This window comes from Leptonychotes weddellii, chromosome 1 (genome assembly GCF_054177405.1).
Source record: "Leptonychotes weddellii isolate Sample4059 chromosome 1, ASM5417740v2, whole genome shotgun sequence".
NCBI lineage: Eukaryota > Metazoa > Chordata > Mammalia > Carnivora > Phocidae > Leptonychotes > Leptonychotes weddellii.
Window position 1 is genome coordinate 42,877,960 of NC_138369.1, and position 19,862 is coordinate 42,897,821.

Sequence of the window (19,862 nt, forward strand, 5' to 3'; positions counted from 1 at the left end):
TGTTTATGGCAGGATGGCAATTCTGGGCCCTGTTCTTCTGGGCTATAAGCAGGAATGTCAGCACGGTTTTAATCCCCACATTCCCCCGCCATTCTACAAAGGACTTGAACATCAAGTAAATTGATCCTTGAGAAATGCAGATTGTAGCTTCAGGTCCCAAATATCAAGTGTTGTCTTTGGTTGGAATAACTTTAACGGGGACCTAAATTCAAGCCATACTGGAGCCAGGAGGTCCCAGAAACTTAGGGGGGGAAACCACGTGAAAGCATTTTTATGCTCCAGTTCTCATACTTTCAGTAGTTTGAAAGATATTTGAATGACCCAAGTGACAGCCGGCCTGCTTTAATAAGCAAGTCCCCCAACTAATAATCATAGGACAAATTCATGTGCTGACTCAGCTTGAAAAAACACTTCCCTTCTGTAAGCCTCACCTTTCCTATCTGAAAAATGGGAACGTTGGAGCCCATGTGCTCTAGGCTCCACTTCTGGCTTTACAATCCATAGTTTCAGGCAAGCTGTCTGTAATCAAACTAGTGACATGGTTAGCAGAATTAGCATGGTAATTAGTATCAGTGGCAGATGGTAGAATTACTTGGAGAGAAGGGTACAGAGAGAAGGCAAGAGCAGACTTTCATGAAAACAGAAGGGGAGGCTCCCCTGGCGGTCTGCAGCTTCCTGCTTCCCTGATGGACATGTCAGGTTCCCTGGCCTTCTGAGCTATCCTCAGGAGGCTGACCCACCCTTCAGGGCAGGGGGACACACACGTCCAGGACTCCAGGCTTTTCAGAGAGAGCCAGAAAGTCTCTTCCTTGCAGGCAGACATTCTTTTTTTTATATTATCATAATCCTAATCGCTTTTTTTTTTTAATGCACACTGACTTCAGTGAGTGGAGAAGAACCCCAGGGAACCCCTGAGGGAAGCCTTCAGGGGACATGGTATGACAAATGGGAGACAGACCACTGGCTCTTCAGATCACCCATTTTCACATTCTTCGGGGTCGTTCTTTGGATTCTCCCAGCATCCTCATTGCGGCACCCCCTCTGAGGAGGTCCTGTCTCCATGCTGGTGTAGGTGGCCAGTGTTAGCTCTGCCTCTTCTCCCTGGGGCAGTGGGATCTTCACAGATGACTCTGCCCAAAGAGCTGGGCTTCCTGTGCTTTTTGAGAGACCAGAGAAAGTCAACCAGAGCTGCTTAAGTTCCTGAAAGGCACCGACTAAGGATTCTGGCACTTTGATGGGCATCCAGATCCCCTTTGAACAGGATTACAAGTACCCCTGCCCAGATCCCACTCCGGACCCATGGAATCTGACTAGCTGGAGCCAGGGTGGGGCATCTCCAAGTCTACTGAGCTCCCCAGGTGATTTAGATGTGCAGCAAAGTTTGAAAACCAAGGGTCAGCTACCTTTCTGTAAACAGCCTGTTCATAAACATTTTCGGTTTGGCAGGCCATATGGTCTCTGGCACAACTAGTCAACTTGGCCCTCGTAGCGTGAAAGCATCCATAGGCAATATGTAAATGAATGAATGTGATTATGTTCCCATAAATCTCTATTTCAGGACACTGAAATTCAAATTTCATATCATTTTCCTGTGTCAGTAATCTTCTTTTGATTTTTTTTTCCGACCATGTCACAATGTAAAAACTTTTCTTACTTCACAGGCTGTACAAAAATAGGGGATGGGCCAGACTCAGCCAATGGAATGTAGTATGCCAACTCCTGATGTAACTATCTCACTGTCAGATAAGAAACTTGACCATGGGCTGTGTTGGGCTAGTGTTCAGGCTGAGATTAGAGTCCAAGGCTTTGCCTTTTCCAGCATTGCAGGTAGCCCAGGACAGACTGTAGAAATAGCCATTTTAATACCACTGAGGCTCTTTCTGGGTGTGTCTGTGTCCCCTTCAGTCTGGGTGCCTGGAAAGAGTGGAGTTGGTCTAAGGGGTATCTTCTTCATCTATAGAATCGCAGCAACAGTGCCTGGCAACATGGTGGTATGAATAAAGGGAGAAAGAACATATTGACACAGTTTCAGAGAATATCTCATATCCGTCAGCATTTTCCATTTCAAACTGTTTTGCATTCGCTACATCTCTAATAGCATCCTGAGAGTCTCATTAACCAAAAAAGCAAATGGCAGCTTCCCCACCCAGCTCCATGCATGGAAGGCCTTGGGGCTCAGAGGATCTCGTGGGGCGCCAGGCTTTCCCTCACTTCCTTCCTCTTCCTCCTCCCACTTCCTCCTCTGCTGTAGTCACTCCCCACGTGTAAACCAGTGGTGCTACCCCCTACCCTAGAGAAACAGTCTCCTTCATGCCTGGCTCATAAAAGGGAGAGGCAAGAGAATATTTATTATGAATAAAGTGCCCCAATTCTGTAAAATGAGCAACCCCTTCTTATGAGAACAAAAAGAAAAGACTTCTTGTTTTTGCCCTGCATCATCTTCAGGGTCATATTCCATTTTGAAGTACTGGAATTATCCTTGAGATCATCGATTTTACCATTTCTCAAATTGTAGCCCACTGCATGTGAACTTGGACTGCAAGCTTCTCTTCAGATAACATTGGAAATGCTGCATTCTCCCCGCCTTAAAGTCACACTGTACATCAGTGCATTAAAAACAAGAATCAGCCTTGCACTGGAGAAATATGTCTAACTTCCTGTAACCCTCTGTCTCCCACACTTATCACCCTGAGCCTTTTTCCACGTGCCCCATACTTACAGGCTGGGGGCAACTGGTCCAGACCAGCAGAACCATCCCAGAGCATATGCAGCCCTCACAGGGCCCAACCTTATTCTCTGTTACAGTGTCCATCTGATTTTCTCTCCCTCTCTCACCCCAACTGTAGGCTCCTAGAAGGTTGCAGTGGGACGTCCCTCATTAGACAAGGGTTTCTCAACCTCAGCACTATTGACATTTTGGACAGGATAATTCTTTGTTGTGGAGGGGGCTGTCCTCTGTATTACAGATGTTTAGCAGCATCCCTGGCCTCTACCCTATAGAAGCCAGTAGCACCCCATTATGACAGTGACAGTCAAAAGTGTCTTCAGACATTGCCACTTGCCTCCTGGGGGTGTGACCTTAGTTCAGAACTACTGATGGAAGGGACACCTGGGTGGCTCAGTCAGTTAAGCGTCTGCCTTCGGCTCAGGTCATGATCCCAGGGTCCTGGGATCGAGCCCCGCATCGGGCTCCCTGCTCCGCGGGGAGTCTCCTTCTCCACTGCCTGCCACAATCTCTCTCTCTCTCTCTGTCAAATGAATAAATTAAAAAATCTTAAAAAAAACCCTACTGATGGATACAAAGGAGGATTCCTTCAGGCATGCCTGGCTGTGAGGCACTCCTGCTACTGCGGTGGCGGCTCTCCTGCTCGGTCCTGCCTCACCCCTGTTGCAGGTCTTGACGTTGCTCACTTTACTTAACAAGTTCTCAGATCTCATGCATGAGAGCAGCTGAGATACAGCAGGCCTCAGGTGTCAGGCCGGAAAGGGAGGGAAGCGGTCTTCCTCTATACCGGGAACACTCTGGATTTTGAAACCTTAACAGCATGGCACAAAGCAGCCAGATGCTTTAGTTTTTAATTGTCAGACAGAAGCATCAGGCTTTCGAGTGAATTTGACACTTCCCCAGGATGCTTTTCCTTCTCTCAGCCTCACCACAAAGCCTTGCCAGTGAACATCAGTCTCTCCAGCCCACGGGGTTTTCTGAGCTCATTCCCTTCCCCCCTGGGTCCTATCCACCCATTCCTTGAAGAGAATTTTCAGCTGTATTCTAACTTCACTATGGTTGCTAAAGAGTTGAAAGCTGCTAAAGTTCCAAGGCTCATGAATCTTGGGAGATAATTTCAATAATTCCTTAGAGCAGAGGTCAGCAATTTTTTTTTTTTACAAAGGACCAGATCGTGGATATTTTAGGCTCTGTGGGTCACACAGTCTCTGTTGCAATTATTCAAGTCTGCCGTTGTAGCCCAAATGCATCCACAGACAATATGTAAGTGAATGAGCATGGCTGTGTTCCAATAAAACATTATTTACACAAGGAGGTTGTGGGCCGGGTTCAGCCCACAGGTCATAAAGACTCCTGCTTTCGAGCATCTCTAATGAATGAAACAGCCTTTGCTGTCACACCCAAAGTGAGTAAAAATGTGCTGTTCTTTTTACCAGCAAAAGTCACATCCTACATTCCCCACAGATAGACTGATAGTTTCCCAAATGCAGTTCCCAATCCCAGAGGCCTTTTGATCTCAGGTTACCATTTGTCTTGCTGCCAACCCTTCCAAGTTACTAAAGTCGAACCTTGAACTTGCTTTCAAAAAGGCAGATGCTACCAGCAGGAGACTCTGCTCTTCTTCTCTGGAGGTTGATCTCACATGTCCCAATTAACCTCCCACCCCAGGAAAATATGCAAGTCATGCAAATGCAGCCACGAAGACCACTGCTTCAGCTCTGAGGTGGAAGACGATCGGAAAATTGGCCGCTTGTTGATGGACTCCAAGTATTCCACCCTCACGGCCCGGGTGAAAGGCGGGGACGGCATCCGGATTTATAAGAGGAATCGGATGATCATGACCAATCCCATTGCCACTGGGAAAGATCCCACCTTTGACACCATCACCTATGAGTGGGCCCCTCCTGGAGTCACCCAGAAACTGGTAAGGCAGCTTCCTCCAACCAAGTGGTTGTTTTCCTATCCTTGTACATGTTTGTCATGCCTGAATGTCAAAGATGAGGTAAGAAGAGGGCGAGATTATAGAAATGATAGGAATAGCTCTAGTTCTGAACCTGCTCCTGCCTCGCTATGTGATCTTGAAGTGAAAATTCCCTGGGCCTCGGTTTTCCTCATCCATGAAATGGATAAAAGTGTCTCTATGAATTCCAAGGCCCTTCCAGCTCTAGTCCAGGGTCGTCCATGGTTCCTTATGGGCTCCCCACTTCTGAACAAAGGATGGTTTATCATTCCAAACTCTGAGTGCTTGTCTTCATGTGTGAGATGTTCATTTCCCCTCAAAGTGGCCTGGGATATACCCATTGCAGGCCTGTGGGAGAGCAGAGAAACAGTTCTATCCCCTCTCCAACAGCAGAGGCCTCTTGGGCTTGGAAGGGAGAACCAAACTAGCTTTACACAACCCCGGGGAAGAGGCACCCAGAGAAGGACAAGGCCACACCCTGGCCACCCAACTACAAAGACCCATAACAAGTCCCCATGCACAGGTCTCAGCCCAGACCATTAAATCAGAAGCTCTAGATTGCAGGATCGCCATCACCAGACATGGGCATTTAACTCCTCAGGTAATCTCACATGCAGCCACCTTCAAGACCCAGCGGACCAGACCAGTGCCCCTCAAATTTCAGCAAGCATATACGTCATCTGGACAGCTTGCTGAAATACATCCAGTAAGCTTGGGGCTGGTCCTGAGACTCTGCGCTCCTGACACTGTCCCAGGTGATGCCGATCCTGCTGGCCCCCAGACCTCACCTGGAATAGCAAGGGCCTAGGTGATTTCCACAAGTCAATGAGATTAAAAAGGTCCTACAGTTTTAGAGATGCAAGCCTGGCATTTTAATTAAATCTCTTCTGGGGAAAAAGGAGAGACTTCAGAGTCCTACATGGTCATATCCCCACAGGCTCCTCCCACAGCTCCGGCTATGACCCCTCACTCATTACCTTACAGTGCCCTGACCTTCCTCTTTCCTGCTCTGGAACGCTCTAGGCTTTTGCCCTCCTCAGGGACTTTGCACTTGCTGTTCCCTCTACTTGAAATATCCTTTTCCTGCTCTTTGCATGGCTGGGTCTTTCTGACAGTCAGATCCCAGACAGGCCTTCCCTAACCACCCAATCTACAGCAGATGCCACCTACCCTCCAGCTACATTTTTTCTCTCTCAGTTCTCCAGTGTTTCTTTAGAAGCTTTGATTGCAAGGTATAGTTATCGTATGTGCAACTTTGCTTAGTTATCATCTCTCTCACTGGAGTGAAACGAGGCCCACAGGGGCAGACACCATGCCTGTCCTGTGCAGCATCCTATCCAGCACCTTGCACCATGCAGGACACATAGTAGGTTTGATGAGTATTTGTGCTATATCACCCTTCTGGCCACATGTGGTCCATGGACTGACACTGCCACAAAATCCTGTGATTGGCCCACAACGAGAGGTACAGAAATTGAGAAGAAATGCTGGGGAAATTTAGTAGCAATTGACATCCAGGCATGTGATCAGAGACCTCCTCTCACTGAAGAGAATTCCACTGTGGTCAGACTCACGTGGAAATCTCAATGTGGCATGAGCTACATTCTCATCTCATGCAGTGAGCCCAGAAATCATTCTGCAATAGGTGGAAAAATCAAACAAACAAAAAAAACTGATCCTTCACCATAGAGAGTCTGAGCAGCACAGTTCTAGGCTGTAGCTTAAGTGGGGGAAAGGAGGGGGGACTCCCTTCTAGATCAAGTGGAGATTGGCAAGATGCTTTTTTAAAAGCTATACTTTTTGAAGACATATTTTAAAAGAACATGTCAGCATTTGTGAGCTCAGCCACCCTGTGAAATAGGACTTATTTTACGTGCAAGGAAACACAGCATGGTTAATTGGCCTTCGCCAGTTGGAGGGGCTAGGCAGGGGCATATCCGGGCCACAGAGGGTGACGTCCAACAATAGCAGTGCTGGGACACGCCGGGTGGCTCTGCATGCGGGTCTGCCTCCAGCGCCCAGGTCTGGGTAAGCCATCAAGCAGGTCTCCAAGATGTCAGTGGAAACTAAAGCAAGCAGCTCGTAAAAGAGCTGGCTGTGGGCGTCAGGAACCGGCTGGTGAAAACCCCAAGCGCTTCGGCCCCAGACTAATCAGAGGAAGGCATCGTCAGGCTGTGATTAATGCTGGCTCATAAAACCACATGGTATAAAGGGCCCTCTGTCTGCCCCCCATCTGGCCTGCCTGAGCAAGTTGCCTTTCTGAGATTGGACAGTTCTCTCTTCCCATTCACCCTCCCAACGTTTTTTTTAATTACCAAGTGATCAGGACTGATTATATTTTGGAAATGGGACTGGATCTTGCTGTCATCCTTCCCAACCAGAATGAAAAACAGAAAAATTCTTAAGCCTTTGAAGACTAGTCACAATAAACCTAATGGCTAATATTTATTGAGTACTTACCTGTGCCAAGCACTATGCTAAGAGCTGTACATGCATGGTCTCATCTAATTTTCCAACACTGTTAGGGATGGACTATGACTACACTTATTCACAGAGGGGGATGCTGAGGCTCCAAGAAGTGACACAACTAGCCAACTGTCCCATAGCTGGCTTAAATGGCAGAGCCAGGCCTTGGACTTGGGCCTCCCTCACTCCAAAGCTTAGGCTCTTCCCTACCAAGGCAGGCCAGGAGAACCAGACAGGTAGGAGGAGAGGCAGAAAGAAGCAGGTATCTTGGATTAGCACTTTTAAGGGAATAAGAATTTCTAAGAATAGGGAGGGACTTGGGCAAATCTTTGAATGCTATCCAGGATTTGGGAGGAGGCAAGGAGGAAAAGATGAAGGGAACCAGCATCCATTGAGCATTCTGGATGAATGGATAGATAGACAGACAGACAGACATATAGATATATCATCAACACCTCACCACTCCCTACGTGCATAATAACCCCATTTTACAGGGGAGCAAACAGAGGCTTTTGAGGAGGCTCTGCAGGTGTGGCACTCATACCTCATCCTGTACTCCCATACCCATGACAAACACTGCTGGTCAGTCAGGGCACTGTCTCTCAGAGCCCTCATTGGGCCTCAGAATCCTCAATACAGCACTCCGAGTAGCCACTATTGACTGGGATTGACATGTACCATGAAGCCACTGACCGTCCTTGCCTGACAGCTGGAGAAGCAGAAAGAATAGGCAGGATCAGGTCTTCCGATACCAGAGTCCATGCCCTTTCTACTGCCCAACCCTGGGAATAAAGCACCTTTCTTTCCCACTTTCCTCTCTGCCCTTTGATTCCTCTCCTGATAAAGCCCGATTCTGGGAACCTCTTCACCCAGGATGTCCCAGCCAGACAGCAGAGCACCAAATGACTCAGAAAGGTCCTCGTGAAAAACTTGAAACCTAAGCCAACCTTTCCAGCTGCTCCGAGAAAAGGCTTCTTGCTAAAGGTTTGGGAAACATGACCTTAATCAGCTTCCTGGAGAGATTCCTGAGAGATTCTCTTACAAGCTCTGAGCGGCACAGGCAGCTGACTCTGACCCAGCCCTCTGTCCCCATCATCCCCTTCCCAGGCCCACGCCAACCAATGTGGTTGTCTGAACGGCAGACTCTGATACCCTCCCCGGGGTCAGTGAGCAGAGTCTGCCGCAGGTGTGTCAATCGGCTGCCGGGGCCAGCCAGACAGGGCCAGCCAGACAAGGCAAGCCAGGCGGGGCCAGCCATCACAGAACACACGCCAGGGGCAGCGGGATGCTTCGGTGCCCAGCTGGGGCTTTGAGCTGCGACAGGAACACTGGGTTCCTGGGGAAGGAACACTCCCTGTCTCCAGGGCCCTGCCCAGGAATCCTTTAACTCTGCGGGCCACAAACACCTGTGGCCAGGACAGAGCCAGGAAAGGACACTGAATGCAGGATCGACAAGCAGGTGGCCAGCACCTGCAGAGAGCCGCTGCTGCAGGACTTCTACGCAGTGTTTATTGTAACGCAAAACAGGGAGGGATACCTGCTGTTGAAGGCGGAGTCACAGACGTATCCAGGGACTGGGGGATGGTGGCCCTAAGCAGTGCTTACACAGCCTCCTCACCCTGCCCAAGACCAAAGGAAATTCCCTTAGAGATTGGAGGAACTCGTTTTCTCTTGGCAAATCATTCATCTTCTAGAGAAGTCATAGACACAGGGTTGAGACCCAAGCTGCTGAGTACCAAACTGTCTCGACTACAGACGAGTCGTGGGAGCTTCAGGAGATTCCTTCTCTGTGCCTCAGTGTTTCGAGGGGTAATATTAATTCCTTCCTCCTAGGGGTTCTGTGAGAATTAGATGGGTTAGCATGGGTCAGGCACCTAGAAGGGTGCCCGGATCATAGGCACCACCATGCCTTCAACCACTCAACCTGGGGGGGTCAGCAGCCTCTGTAGGAGAAGAGGTTACGCTCCGCTCCCATGAGCTCCATCAGCCATGCAACTGGAACTGCTTCAGCGCTTGGAATGAATGAGGTGATGGCCGAGTCTGGGTGCTCATTCTGGCACAGTGAGCAATGCTCTTGTTTCTACTTCCCCAAAATCCTTCCTTAGATCCTGGGAGCAGGGCAGGCCCCAGCACAAAATTGGAATGGCTGTGATAGGTATTTGCCCCCCACAGCCCGTCTCATTGGCCTTAACCCGTCTCCCCAGGGCCCTGTGCCCTGCCCCAGCCTTTAGGCTGCTGGTCTGCTGCTTTCCCTGTCCTCTGAGGGTCACATCCTGTCCCGCCACCCACTGTCCCCAGAGAGGCCCCAATCCTCAGATGTCCGGCTTCACACTCACCCAGGAGGACCTGTAAAAGTGCTCACTTCTAGGCCCCTCACAGACTCCTAAATCAGAGTCACAGTGTCATCCAGTGATTCTTATGCACTCCAAAGTGTGAGACTAGATTCTTCACACCTACCTGCCTGGCATGTTCGTGTTGGAAGCCCCCTGCAATTTCATACTGACCCAGAGAAAAACCGCATCCCCCCTGCCTTCCCCAGACAGAGTCAGGACTCAGCCCTTTCCAGACACGCAGTCAGCTGAGTGGCCCCCTTGTGCTTCTTGTTCTTCCATGTGTGGGGGCTCAGGGTCTTGGCCTCTTGGGCCAACCAGAATCCATGGACTCCTTGAGCCACTCTCCTGACCTGTAGACTCGAGTTGGTGCTACCGCTTCTCTCTCATAGTTGAGGTAAGGACTGAGTGAGGTCACCACAGAATTCTCACAGGGGTCAGGACCCTGAAGATCATGCAGTCTGTCTACCCCAAACTTTGCAAATGATGAAACTGAGGCCCAGGGGGTTTGGGTGCTTTCTCAGTCTTACACAGAGAACAACAGCAGGGCAGGAGCTACAACCCCACATTTTCTGACACCCCAGGACTCTGTCCACCACCTAGGCCATCTCCTGTATCTGGCAAAGCACCTGGAAAAGTGCTGGGGACTGTGCAGATGAAGGGATAGTAACAGGGTATGCCATGAGCCCACAGAGCCAGAAGAAGCCTCAGCCAGATGTTCCAGGATCTAGGACGGAGCCCCCTAGGGGGCATCCACAGCTGTCACTCACTTCATGAGTCCCATGGGAACGCGGGTCACTTGCCTCTCCCTTCTCCAAAACTGCTCTCATCCGGAATGCATTTATTATGAAACTCAGCAAACCAGGCTCTGGACTAGTACACCCCTTCCTCCACTTCCTCACCCCTACTCCCCAACATCAGGCAACAACAAGGGGGTGTCATTATGAATTGCTATATGACTTTCCATGTTGATTCACACAATTCAGTTCCAAAATGAGTCCAGCCCCAAGTGATGTGATATGGGGCAGGCAGGTTCCAAGAGGGTTAATATGGAAACAGCCACCTGGGCAGTGGGAATCAAGCAACCTAGTGGGGGTGTCAGGGTCACAGTCAGGGGCAAGCCCAGACGCCAAGAACAGTTGTCAAGGAAAACAATTTGCCTTTCACACTTTCTCATGCTGTCTGGCCTTGACCTTTATCTCCCCCTAATCTCCCCATCCCTGGCAGCCACCCAAGTATAAGATTACTGTTCACTTAAAAAAAAAAAAAAAGCCAAATTGGACAGTTATCTATGGACATATTAATATTCAGATGGTTATCAGTCATACTGATGTGGAAATGTTATTACCTTGATACCTTGTCAATTCATTCTATTAGAAGGTGCCTTTGCCTGTTTTTAAATTAATAAACCATGAAATACCTTATGCCTATAATGATTTAATTATACTTTTCTAAGAAAAGCAATTTTAAGCTAGATTGACTTTTTTTTTTTTAATTAGGAGCATTGCCATGAGGTGAGTGAAGTAAAAATGTTCAGTGTTGAAGGAAACCAAACCTGTATCTCAAAGTCCGTGAATCTAAAATGAACACTGACTTAAAGTACACCATTCTCATCCAGAAACTTATTTAGGCCTCTCTGGGGTGTTGCCAGATTCACAACATTGCGGCCTTGACCGTCCTCAGGTTCTGCAGAAAACCCGAAGAAGCTGGAAACTTCGCCCGTTCCAGATCTCTGCGTGGGTGCCTGCAAATCACAGTTGCTTTATCTCCTCCCCACTAGGGCCTGCAGTACATGGAGCTCATCCCGAAGGAGAAGCAGCCAGTGACAGGCACCGAGGGTGCCTATTACCGCCGCCGCCAGCTCATGCACCAGCTCCCCATCTATGACCAGGACCCCTCTCGCTGCCGTGGACTTCTGGAGAATGAGGTGAAAGTGATGGAAGAATTTGTCAAGCAGTACAAGAGCGAGGCGCTGGGCGTGGGAGAGGTGGCCCTCCCTGGGCAGGGGGGCTTGCCCAAGGAGGAGGGGAAGCAGCCGGAAAAGCCAGAGGGCACGGAGACCATGGCCCCAACCACCAACGGCAGCATCGGCGACCCATCCAAAGAATACGTAAGTCTCTCCCCGGCCTCCCGGTGTGGCTGAAACCACCAGGCTCGGGGCTTGCGCGGTTGGGGCCCCAGCTCCAGGCTTTTCCCCTCATTCATGCATCCATTCATGTGTTCATCCCGCCAGCAGCTATGTGGTGCTCATTTACTCTGGGCCAGGCACTGTCTGTGGAAAATAACACACGATCACCGTGCTTGAGAGGCTCATCGTCCAGGGGAGGTCCCAGACTACCAAACTGTCACAGCTTAGAGAAAGGGCATCAAACCTTGGCTGGGGTGAGGGTCGGCTTGGAGGAGGAGCTGGGGCCCAGCCTGGCCTGGAAAGAATAACCAGGATGCATCCAAGTCTTCAGGCTTGGCAGGGAAGCCCTGTGCCACCTTATAGAGATGAGCATGTACAAAAGTTCCAGAGAGCACGGTGGAGCCAGAGGCCTGAGCAGAGTCCCATGTGACTGAAAGCACGGTGTGCTGGGGGGGTGTGGGGACACGAGGCTGGCCAGGGCAGCAGGGGCACGCTTCCTAAAGCGGCAAGCCATCCATTCGTCCCTTGAGTATTGACTAGCCTGTGCTCTCCGCCAAGCCCCAGGAAATCAAACAGGCAGAAGACCCTGTCCCCACATAGGAAAATAGCAGGGATATTGGACATCCCTCTGAGGGCCACGGGGAGCTATGGCAGGCTGTGGGTGGGAGGCGTCACAGGATCTGAGCTGTGCTTTGGTAGCGTCCTCGAGTAGCGTGTAGAAGATATGCTGTAAAGGAGTGAGCTCCTGGGGGCTGTTTGAGAAAAATTGCAGAAGCCAGAGTGTCTCATGGATTGGTTTGCCTGAATCTGCCCCACAGGAGGTAAGAGGACTAGCTTGAGACAGGTGCCACCAAGGACTGGTGTTTACTGTTTCCTGGCCTCTGGCCCCCTTCTACCTTTTGCCCTCTGCCCCTATCAGCCAACTGGCCTCAACTGCCTCTATTTGGGATTTGGAGATGAATGTCCCAATACAGGGAGCCCTCAAGCAAATTACCTGCCTTGATGCTAACAGGCTGGCAGGCACCTGTGTGAGCCAGACATCCCAGGGAGATGGCAGCCCCAATGATGCTGTCACTACATTCAGAGAGGGCCGGGCTCCTTCTTCCCTGCAGTGACTCAAACGTGTCATCCAAAACCTGCATCCTGTACGTCCAATCTCCATGTGTTGGCCCATTCATCTGGGATTGCCATCCAGTGAACTATGGCCTCACACTGTTAATCTGAGAACTTTTTTTTTAAAGATTTTATTTATTTATTTATTTATTTGAGAGAGAGCACAAGCAGCGGGGGGAGAGGGCAGGGGGGGATGAGGCAGAGGGAGAGGCAGAAGCAGACTCCCCACTGAGTAGGGAGCCCAATGGGGGACTTGATCGAGGACCCCAAGATCACGACCTCAGACGCTTAACTGACTGAGCCACCCAGGCGCCCCTAATCTGAGAACTTTAAGACAAAAAACAAAACTTATTTTCCCTACCACAAATTTGGAAATATGTTGAAAAGACCTATTTTTTCAGGAAGAATACATGTCCCAGCAACTTAAAAAAAATTTAGATCAGTTACCATGTTTCATAAATTAGTCTCCTCTCCATCCAGCTCTCTATCCAAATAGTCATCGGTCCTTAAAGCATAAATACCACCTAATTCCAAGTTGGAGGGCGATCTCTTTAAGTCATTGTGACACTTCCCAATTGCCATTCCCAGGAGAGATATGCTGATCTGAGAACATATTTTATCCTCTACTCAGCCCCACATATTTGCACAGCAGGGAAGTGGGGCAAAGGTGGCCTGAGATGCCGGGTCTCTGCCTACCGTTAACTTTAGGAAGTAGTTGTGACAGTTTGGAAGTATATAAACATCAAGATCAGACAATGAACAGGGAATTTGAAGGAAGCCAGTATTGGTTGGGCTGGGCTGGCTGGGGAAGACGGCCTTCTCCTTCCTTACCCTAACCCCAATCTTGCTTAGATAATTAGTCATGTAATTAGTGGATTCAGGTCTGTATGTCATGTATTTATGTCACCTCTAGGTGCTGCTGGCTTGTCTTTTTCATCTCTGTATCTTCAGCAGGTGCCACGGATAGAATAGTAGGTGCTCAATAAATATGTGAACCAGGAATGAATGAACAAATGGATGAATAAGTGAGTGTTCTAACTAAATAGAGCCTCGAACGATGGAGACAATCTAGATGGCCATATTGCCCAGGAGGATGATGGGATTCAAGTTCACATTTATTAAGCACCTGCTCTGTGCCAGATACCTGCCCACTCTTTCAAGGTCTTTGTTTAATTCACATAATTGCCTAGTGGGGTGAATTTCACCAAACCCATTTTACAAGTGTGGAATCAGAGATTCAGAGATGGTAGGTAACTTTTCCAAGGTCCCATAGTTTCTAAGGAGTAGAACCTGGATCCGATACTTGTCCTACTATGTTATGCAGAGTTATAAAACCCTGCTTATGATCTGTTCCAGGAAGAAAAAAGGCTGGGTGCTCTTATTTATAACTCCCTATTTATCTCCTTGAATCCAGGGAGCAAATCCTATAAAGGCAGCTAGATAGACATAGAATATAGATAGGGTGTCCCCAGCAACCCCAAACTTAGTTGTGGATGTATGCTCCCTGCACTGCTCTGCCTTAGCCCAGTGAGTAGCCGCATTAAGTGGACATGGGTGCTGGCCATCCTGTGTGCTTTGCCTTCTATTTCTCATAAAAGGGCAGTGTAGGACAGTTTACCAGAGCCAGGCATCAGGCGGGAATCCTGATTTTTGCTCCCCTGATGAGGATAATGAACTCTGCCAGAAGTGGCTAGGGCGTTCAATTTGAGAACCCAGATGTGGGGAGGAAATTGTAGAACTCAGACTGACACCCCAAATCCAAGTGGTGATTTAGGGGAAAAAATGGAAGCAAAAGGAAGGACACATGAAACCTATTTTCCTAGAACTATATTGGTGACATAGTATGGTCTATCATCCAAAGAATGATCATTATTACTATCGTTAGCAGCTATGTGTGGCAGGCTTTCTCTGAATCAAGGGTAGCGCTAAGCACTAGAGTATCTGATTTAAAGCTCCCAACCACCCAAGAACTTAAAAAGAAAAGCTGTGGGATTTGAACCAACCTGTTAGACCCCAAGTCCATCTTTCCTGTTGCCCAAAGCTTGTTCCTTGGAAAACTAATGGATATTAGGCCATAAAGGGGTTACATGGCCATGTAAGTTTAGGAGACATGAGAGTGACCAAAACTACATGGGTTTCTTTGTGGTAGGATTTTCTGAGAGCCTCTGGTAGGCTGTGGCAATGGTTCTCAAACTTAAATCACCCAGAAGGCTGGTTAAAATCCAGAGGGCTGGGCCCCACCCCAGAGCTCCCTGCTTAGTAGGGGCAGGTGGGGCCAGAGACTCAGCTTTTCTACTGAGCACCCAGGTTGATGCTGGCGCTGGTCTGGGGGCCACCCTTTGAGAACCACGGCTAAGGAGTATAAAAATAATTTTATATATAAGCTCAGGAAAAATGATATCACCAAACTGGCATATGGTGAGGGTCGAAGAGATGACAACACAGGCATTTTCTAGATGTATTTGGCCTCCTGGCTTAGGGAGTCCAGCTTTGAGGACACTGCACAGCACTCTCCCATTCCCCATTCCCCACTGAATGGTCCATGGGGAGTTCTGGAAACCCAGAACTGCTTTATACACTGCTTTATACCCCACGCAATCACACTACTCAGCAGCCTGAGGCCACAAGCCCCCTTTCCTTCGCACTGCAGTCAGCCTACACGGCAGGCGGTTCTCCAGTGAACTCGCTTGGCTCCGTCAAGCTGCTGTCCGCCTGTTACCATGGTGTCCTTCCTCAGAGAGCTTGGGAGGGGCCTGAAGCCAGCAACGGCTGAGTCAGACCCTGGAGTCCTCCTCACCAAGCCCATCCACCAAAATGTGCTCAGAGGAAAGGGTTATCCAGACCCGAGGAACACTATTGCCAGAAACCTTTTCCAAATCGCCCATGTGGAAATGCCCCCAGGGGCTGAGTTAGGGGTGAGGCCATAGAACAGTGGGTGGGCCAGGCGGCTGGGGGGAACAGCACCCTCTGAGCCCAACTCCCCCGTGTGGCTGGGCCTTCAGGGTTATTCAGATCTGAGTCCAGCTCACAGATGTGCACCCCAGCTTTCCAGCTCCGGGCCCACACTCAGGCCCCCCTGACGGGACAGGGGAACCTCACATCAGCCAAGGCACGTCTGAGGAGTGAACCCAAGAGCTGTGGCTGCCCTTGCCTACCTCAGAGCAACCCTCTTCAAAAGCATCATTATTAAATTGAGGTGAAGAGATGCAGGACACCTGGGAAATGCTGTCGGAGGTATCTGTCTTCATGAGGAGACACCGCAGTAGAAAAATCCCAAGAGCTAACAGTCCCTGTCACCCGAAGTGTGCCCTTTGAATCAGTGAGGCCAATTAAAAACCCAAAATATCTCACTTCCCTCTTTTACTTGCCCCATGTGTATATGCTGGCAAGGAAGGGGGGCAGGTGGGAGGGAAACTGTTAATGTCTTCGAACCCTCAGCAGGCTCATTCATGTCTTCGAACTCTCCTAACAACTAGCAGGAGAGGTAGGGGTTGTTACACCCATTTCGCAGATGCTGAACCTGATGCAGAGAGAGGTTAAGAGGCTTGCTGATAAGAGGTGGGGCTGGGACTCCCATCCCAGGTCCTTGTGTGTCACCAGCCCTGAGGAGTATGAGCAGCCCTGGGGTGGGACCAACACCACAAAGGTGTGCTCATTTATGTTTGCTGGATGAGCAGCAGTGTTTGGAGTCACCCACAGCCCAATCCAGTGAAGAATCTGGGGGCCTCTTGTCTGCATGCCAAGAACAATGGAAGGACTTGCCCACCGCACCCCAGTCTCACCCACCATGAGTTCTCCTGGGTTTGGAGGGCTTCAGAGGGCTCCATGGCCAGGGAACTGCCAACTGCAGCAACCTGGAACATTCGCTCCAGAATGGATAAGCTCCATATCGACTTTCCAGGCCCTCTGCTCCCCACCTCTCCCACCTAGATGGAACCTATGAGCGCCTGGGCCACGAGGGCAATGACCTCAGTGCTCTGATTGTTAACAGCCCCACCAAACCATTTCCCCGCCTTTAGAATGCTTACTTGCTTGATATTTTCTCAGAAATGAAATATACGGATTTCCTGGGCGTGGAATTTCCGCCTCTCCCTACACCCCAAACTTGTAACTGAAGGAAGGGGAAAGAAAGCCAGAACATAGCACTCGGAGTAATCCCCACCCTTTAGTGTTTATCATCCCTGCCGGTGACCCCCACCCAGCCCCTTCCCCTCAGCACCCCTCCCACCGAGGTCTGCCTCGCAGATGGAAACTTACAGCAGCTGGCTGCTCAGCCCGACTCCTGCCCCAACAAGGGACATATTTGTGGGCAAGGGACTTCCAAACCTTTGTGCAGCAGATGTTTGGCTTGTGGGCTCAGCAGGCTGGCTTTCCTGCCAGCCCCTCTCTGGGAATTTGAAACCAGTGCCCCACCCCCGCATCCTGAGCCCTGTCTGAGCTGGAGAACCCAGGCCAAAAGGCCCGGAAATCACCATGGTTACCAAGCTTCTCAACATCTGCCTCCCTCCTTCTTTACAATGGAGATATTTTAATGACATTAAAGGGATTTTTTTTTCCACAGAAAATTCCCTTTATCCCATTTTTTATGCTATAAATACTTTTCCATGTTGCCACATAGGCTTCACAAGCATCTTTTTTTTTTTTTTTTCTGGAGTGGGCTGCATCATATTCCATTGACTAAAACAGGAGCTGGCAAATTTTTCCTGTAAAAGGCAGATGGTGAATATTTTAGGCTTTGCAAGCCATACGGTCTCTGTCACAACTACTCGCTCTGGCCCTGTGGCCCTAACGCAGCCGTAGACCATAGATGGGATCTAAACCAATGACTATGGCCGTGTGCCAATAAAACTTTATTTGCAAAAACAAGTTGTGGGGGCGCCTGGGTGGCTCAGTTGGTTAAGCAACTGCCTTCGGCTCAGGTCATGATCCTGGAGTCCCGGGATCAAGTCCCGCATCAGGCTCCCTGCTCGGCAGGGAGTCTGCTTCTCCCTCTGACCCTCCCCCCTCTCATGCTCTCTCTATCTCATTCTCTCTCAAATGAATAAATGAAATCTTTAAAAAAAAAAAAAAAAAAACAAGTTGTGGGCAGGATTTGGCCCACAGATGTAGTTTGCTCACCCCAGAACTCGAACCACTGTAAAAGATGGTTACTAGCTTTTTATGAATTACTTTGATTTTATCCAACTTTATTTTGCCATTATATAGGTTAATAGGATGACGATGATGATGATGATGTCGGCTGCTATCCCTTGACTATCTAGATTGTGCCCCGGCACTATGCCAATGGCGTCACATAGTTGTTGTTGTGTTTTTTTTTTTTACTAAATCCTAAGAATTCTCCTACAAAATCTAATTTCCCCTTTTTCTAGTCATCTAGCTTGTGAGTGGTTAAGCCAGAACTGGAACTAAGGCCTGCCTTACCCCAAGCCCCACAAAGACTCCAGTGAATGGAAGCTTCTATTTCCTCAGCAACCATGCAGCTGCAGGCACTTCGCACAGCCATTGCAACAGAGACGATCCCATGTAAGGGATCCTTTGGCGGGAAGCCAGTCCTTGCCTATACACTCATCAAAGCTGGATTTGAGAACACCCCGGGCTGATGGCCTCTCTTCCGAGGGTAGCATTTATGAAGCCTTCCTGGCTCCGTGTTCCCGCTTTATCAGATAACCAGTGAGGAGGGAGAGTCAGTTAGAAATGCCTAACATGTTACCTTGCTCGGCAGAGAGCCCCAGATTCAATAATCTGCCCCAAGAAGGAGCATGAGGTGAAATGGTTGGCCAACAGTGACCACCGTATGTAAAGCATCTCCCATGAGCCAGGGCCTGCCCTATGTTCCTAATGACAAAACTGAGGCTCAGAGAGGTGGGTGACTTGTCTGAGGGCTCACTGATGAAGAAGCAATGGCATGGCTCTCATTCCAAAGCCCGTCACCCTAACCGCTGCACCCAGCCTGCCCAATCTGTCCTGTGAGGAATCTCAGGAAGATGACAGGGTTGGGGAACAGAACGCAAGAGTCTAAAGATGCCAGAAATGACACTGGGCCAAAAAAGGAAAGAAAAATAAGAAAAAAAAAAAAAAAAACCTCTGGAATACACGAGGCTGCAAAGATGGTGAATAATCACCATAAGAGGAAATGGGGAGATGCTGTTTATAAATAAATTGTTGAGTATTTGTGTTGGAAAGAACCCAGCGCCTGAATTCAAGGCCCTTGTGTTAATATTTACTGTATTGTAATAGTGAGATTTTCACAAGGCACTCTGGGTTTAGACTGAGTAGGCCTTTGGAAAAGAGCCTTCCAGAAAAGAAGAGAATGATTGGGACAGAACTTCTGGCAACCCCAAGAGAGAGATTATTGCTGGTTCAGAGGGTTCTCCATATCTGTTGATCATTCTCTGAAGGCCAACACAACTCCATCCTTAGAGACAGTTCTTTGGCCACGTAACCCTTGGCCACTGTCCCTAACCTACTGTTGCCTAAAACACTTTGTGTCTCAGTTACTCCCATTTCAGAAGCCTTAATGATTCTGTTTGCCCACATTGGGTGTTCTTGTCATCTAATGCTGAATATCAAACCACCCCAAGGTATAGAGGCTTAAAAAAAATAACATCTGCCCTGCTCACAAATCAGCAATTGGGCAGGGTTCAGTGGCGGATATCTTATCTCTGCCCATGTGGCATCATTTGGAACAGCTTGTAGGCTGGGAGGTGGAGGCTTGTGAAGCTCGTTGTCTCACTGGTCTGTGGCTTCAATGCTAGGAAGACACAACCAGCTGGGCTGGACCACGCAGGAAGGGGCTCCTTGGGCCTCTTCCCCTCTCTCTGTGTGGCTTCTCCACAGGGTTGCCCTCACAAAGAGGTCTCAGGATTCCTTTCCTGCCTGCCCAGGGCTCCCAACGTGTGTATATAGAGAGAGATCCCAGTGGAAGAGACTGTGTTGTCTTTTTTACGACCTACCTCAGGAATTGGTAACATCCCTCCCACTACATTCTGTTCAACAGAAGCAAGTCATTAAGGAGGGTCAACAATCAGAAGAAGGGACTTAGACATCCATGGGTTGGAGGAGTGTCCAAGAATTTGCCAACATTTCCACACACCATGACCAAGGGAACCTCAACCCTACAGGGTCTTAGCTCCCGAGGCA

At 49.2% G+C, this 19,862-nt stretch overlaps 1 protein-coding gene across 2 annotated transcripts in view; it reads left to right on the forward strand.

The window, feature by feature from the left end:
• Positions 1 to 19,862, forward strand: part of LMCD1 (LIM and cysteine rich domains 1) — a 58,783-nt gene that overhangs the window by 30,796 nt on the left and 8,125 nt on the right. For both annotated transcript variants that reach the window (XM_081821291.1, XM_081821298.1), the window contains 2 exons: positions 4,394 to 4,649; positions 11,262 to 11,591. In XM_081821291.1, coding sequence (XP_081677417.1) covers positions 4,394 to 4,649; positions 11,262 to 11,591 — 586 coding nt within the window. The remainder of the gene's footprint in view (positions 1 to 4,393; positions 4,650 to 11,261; positions 11,592 to 19,862) is intronic.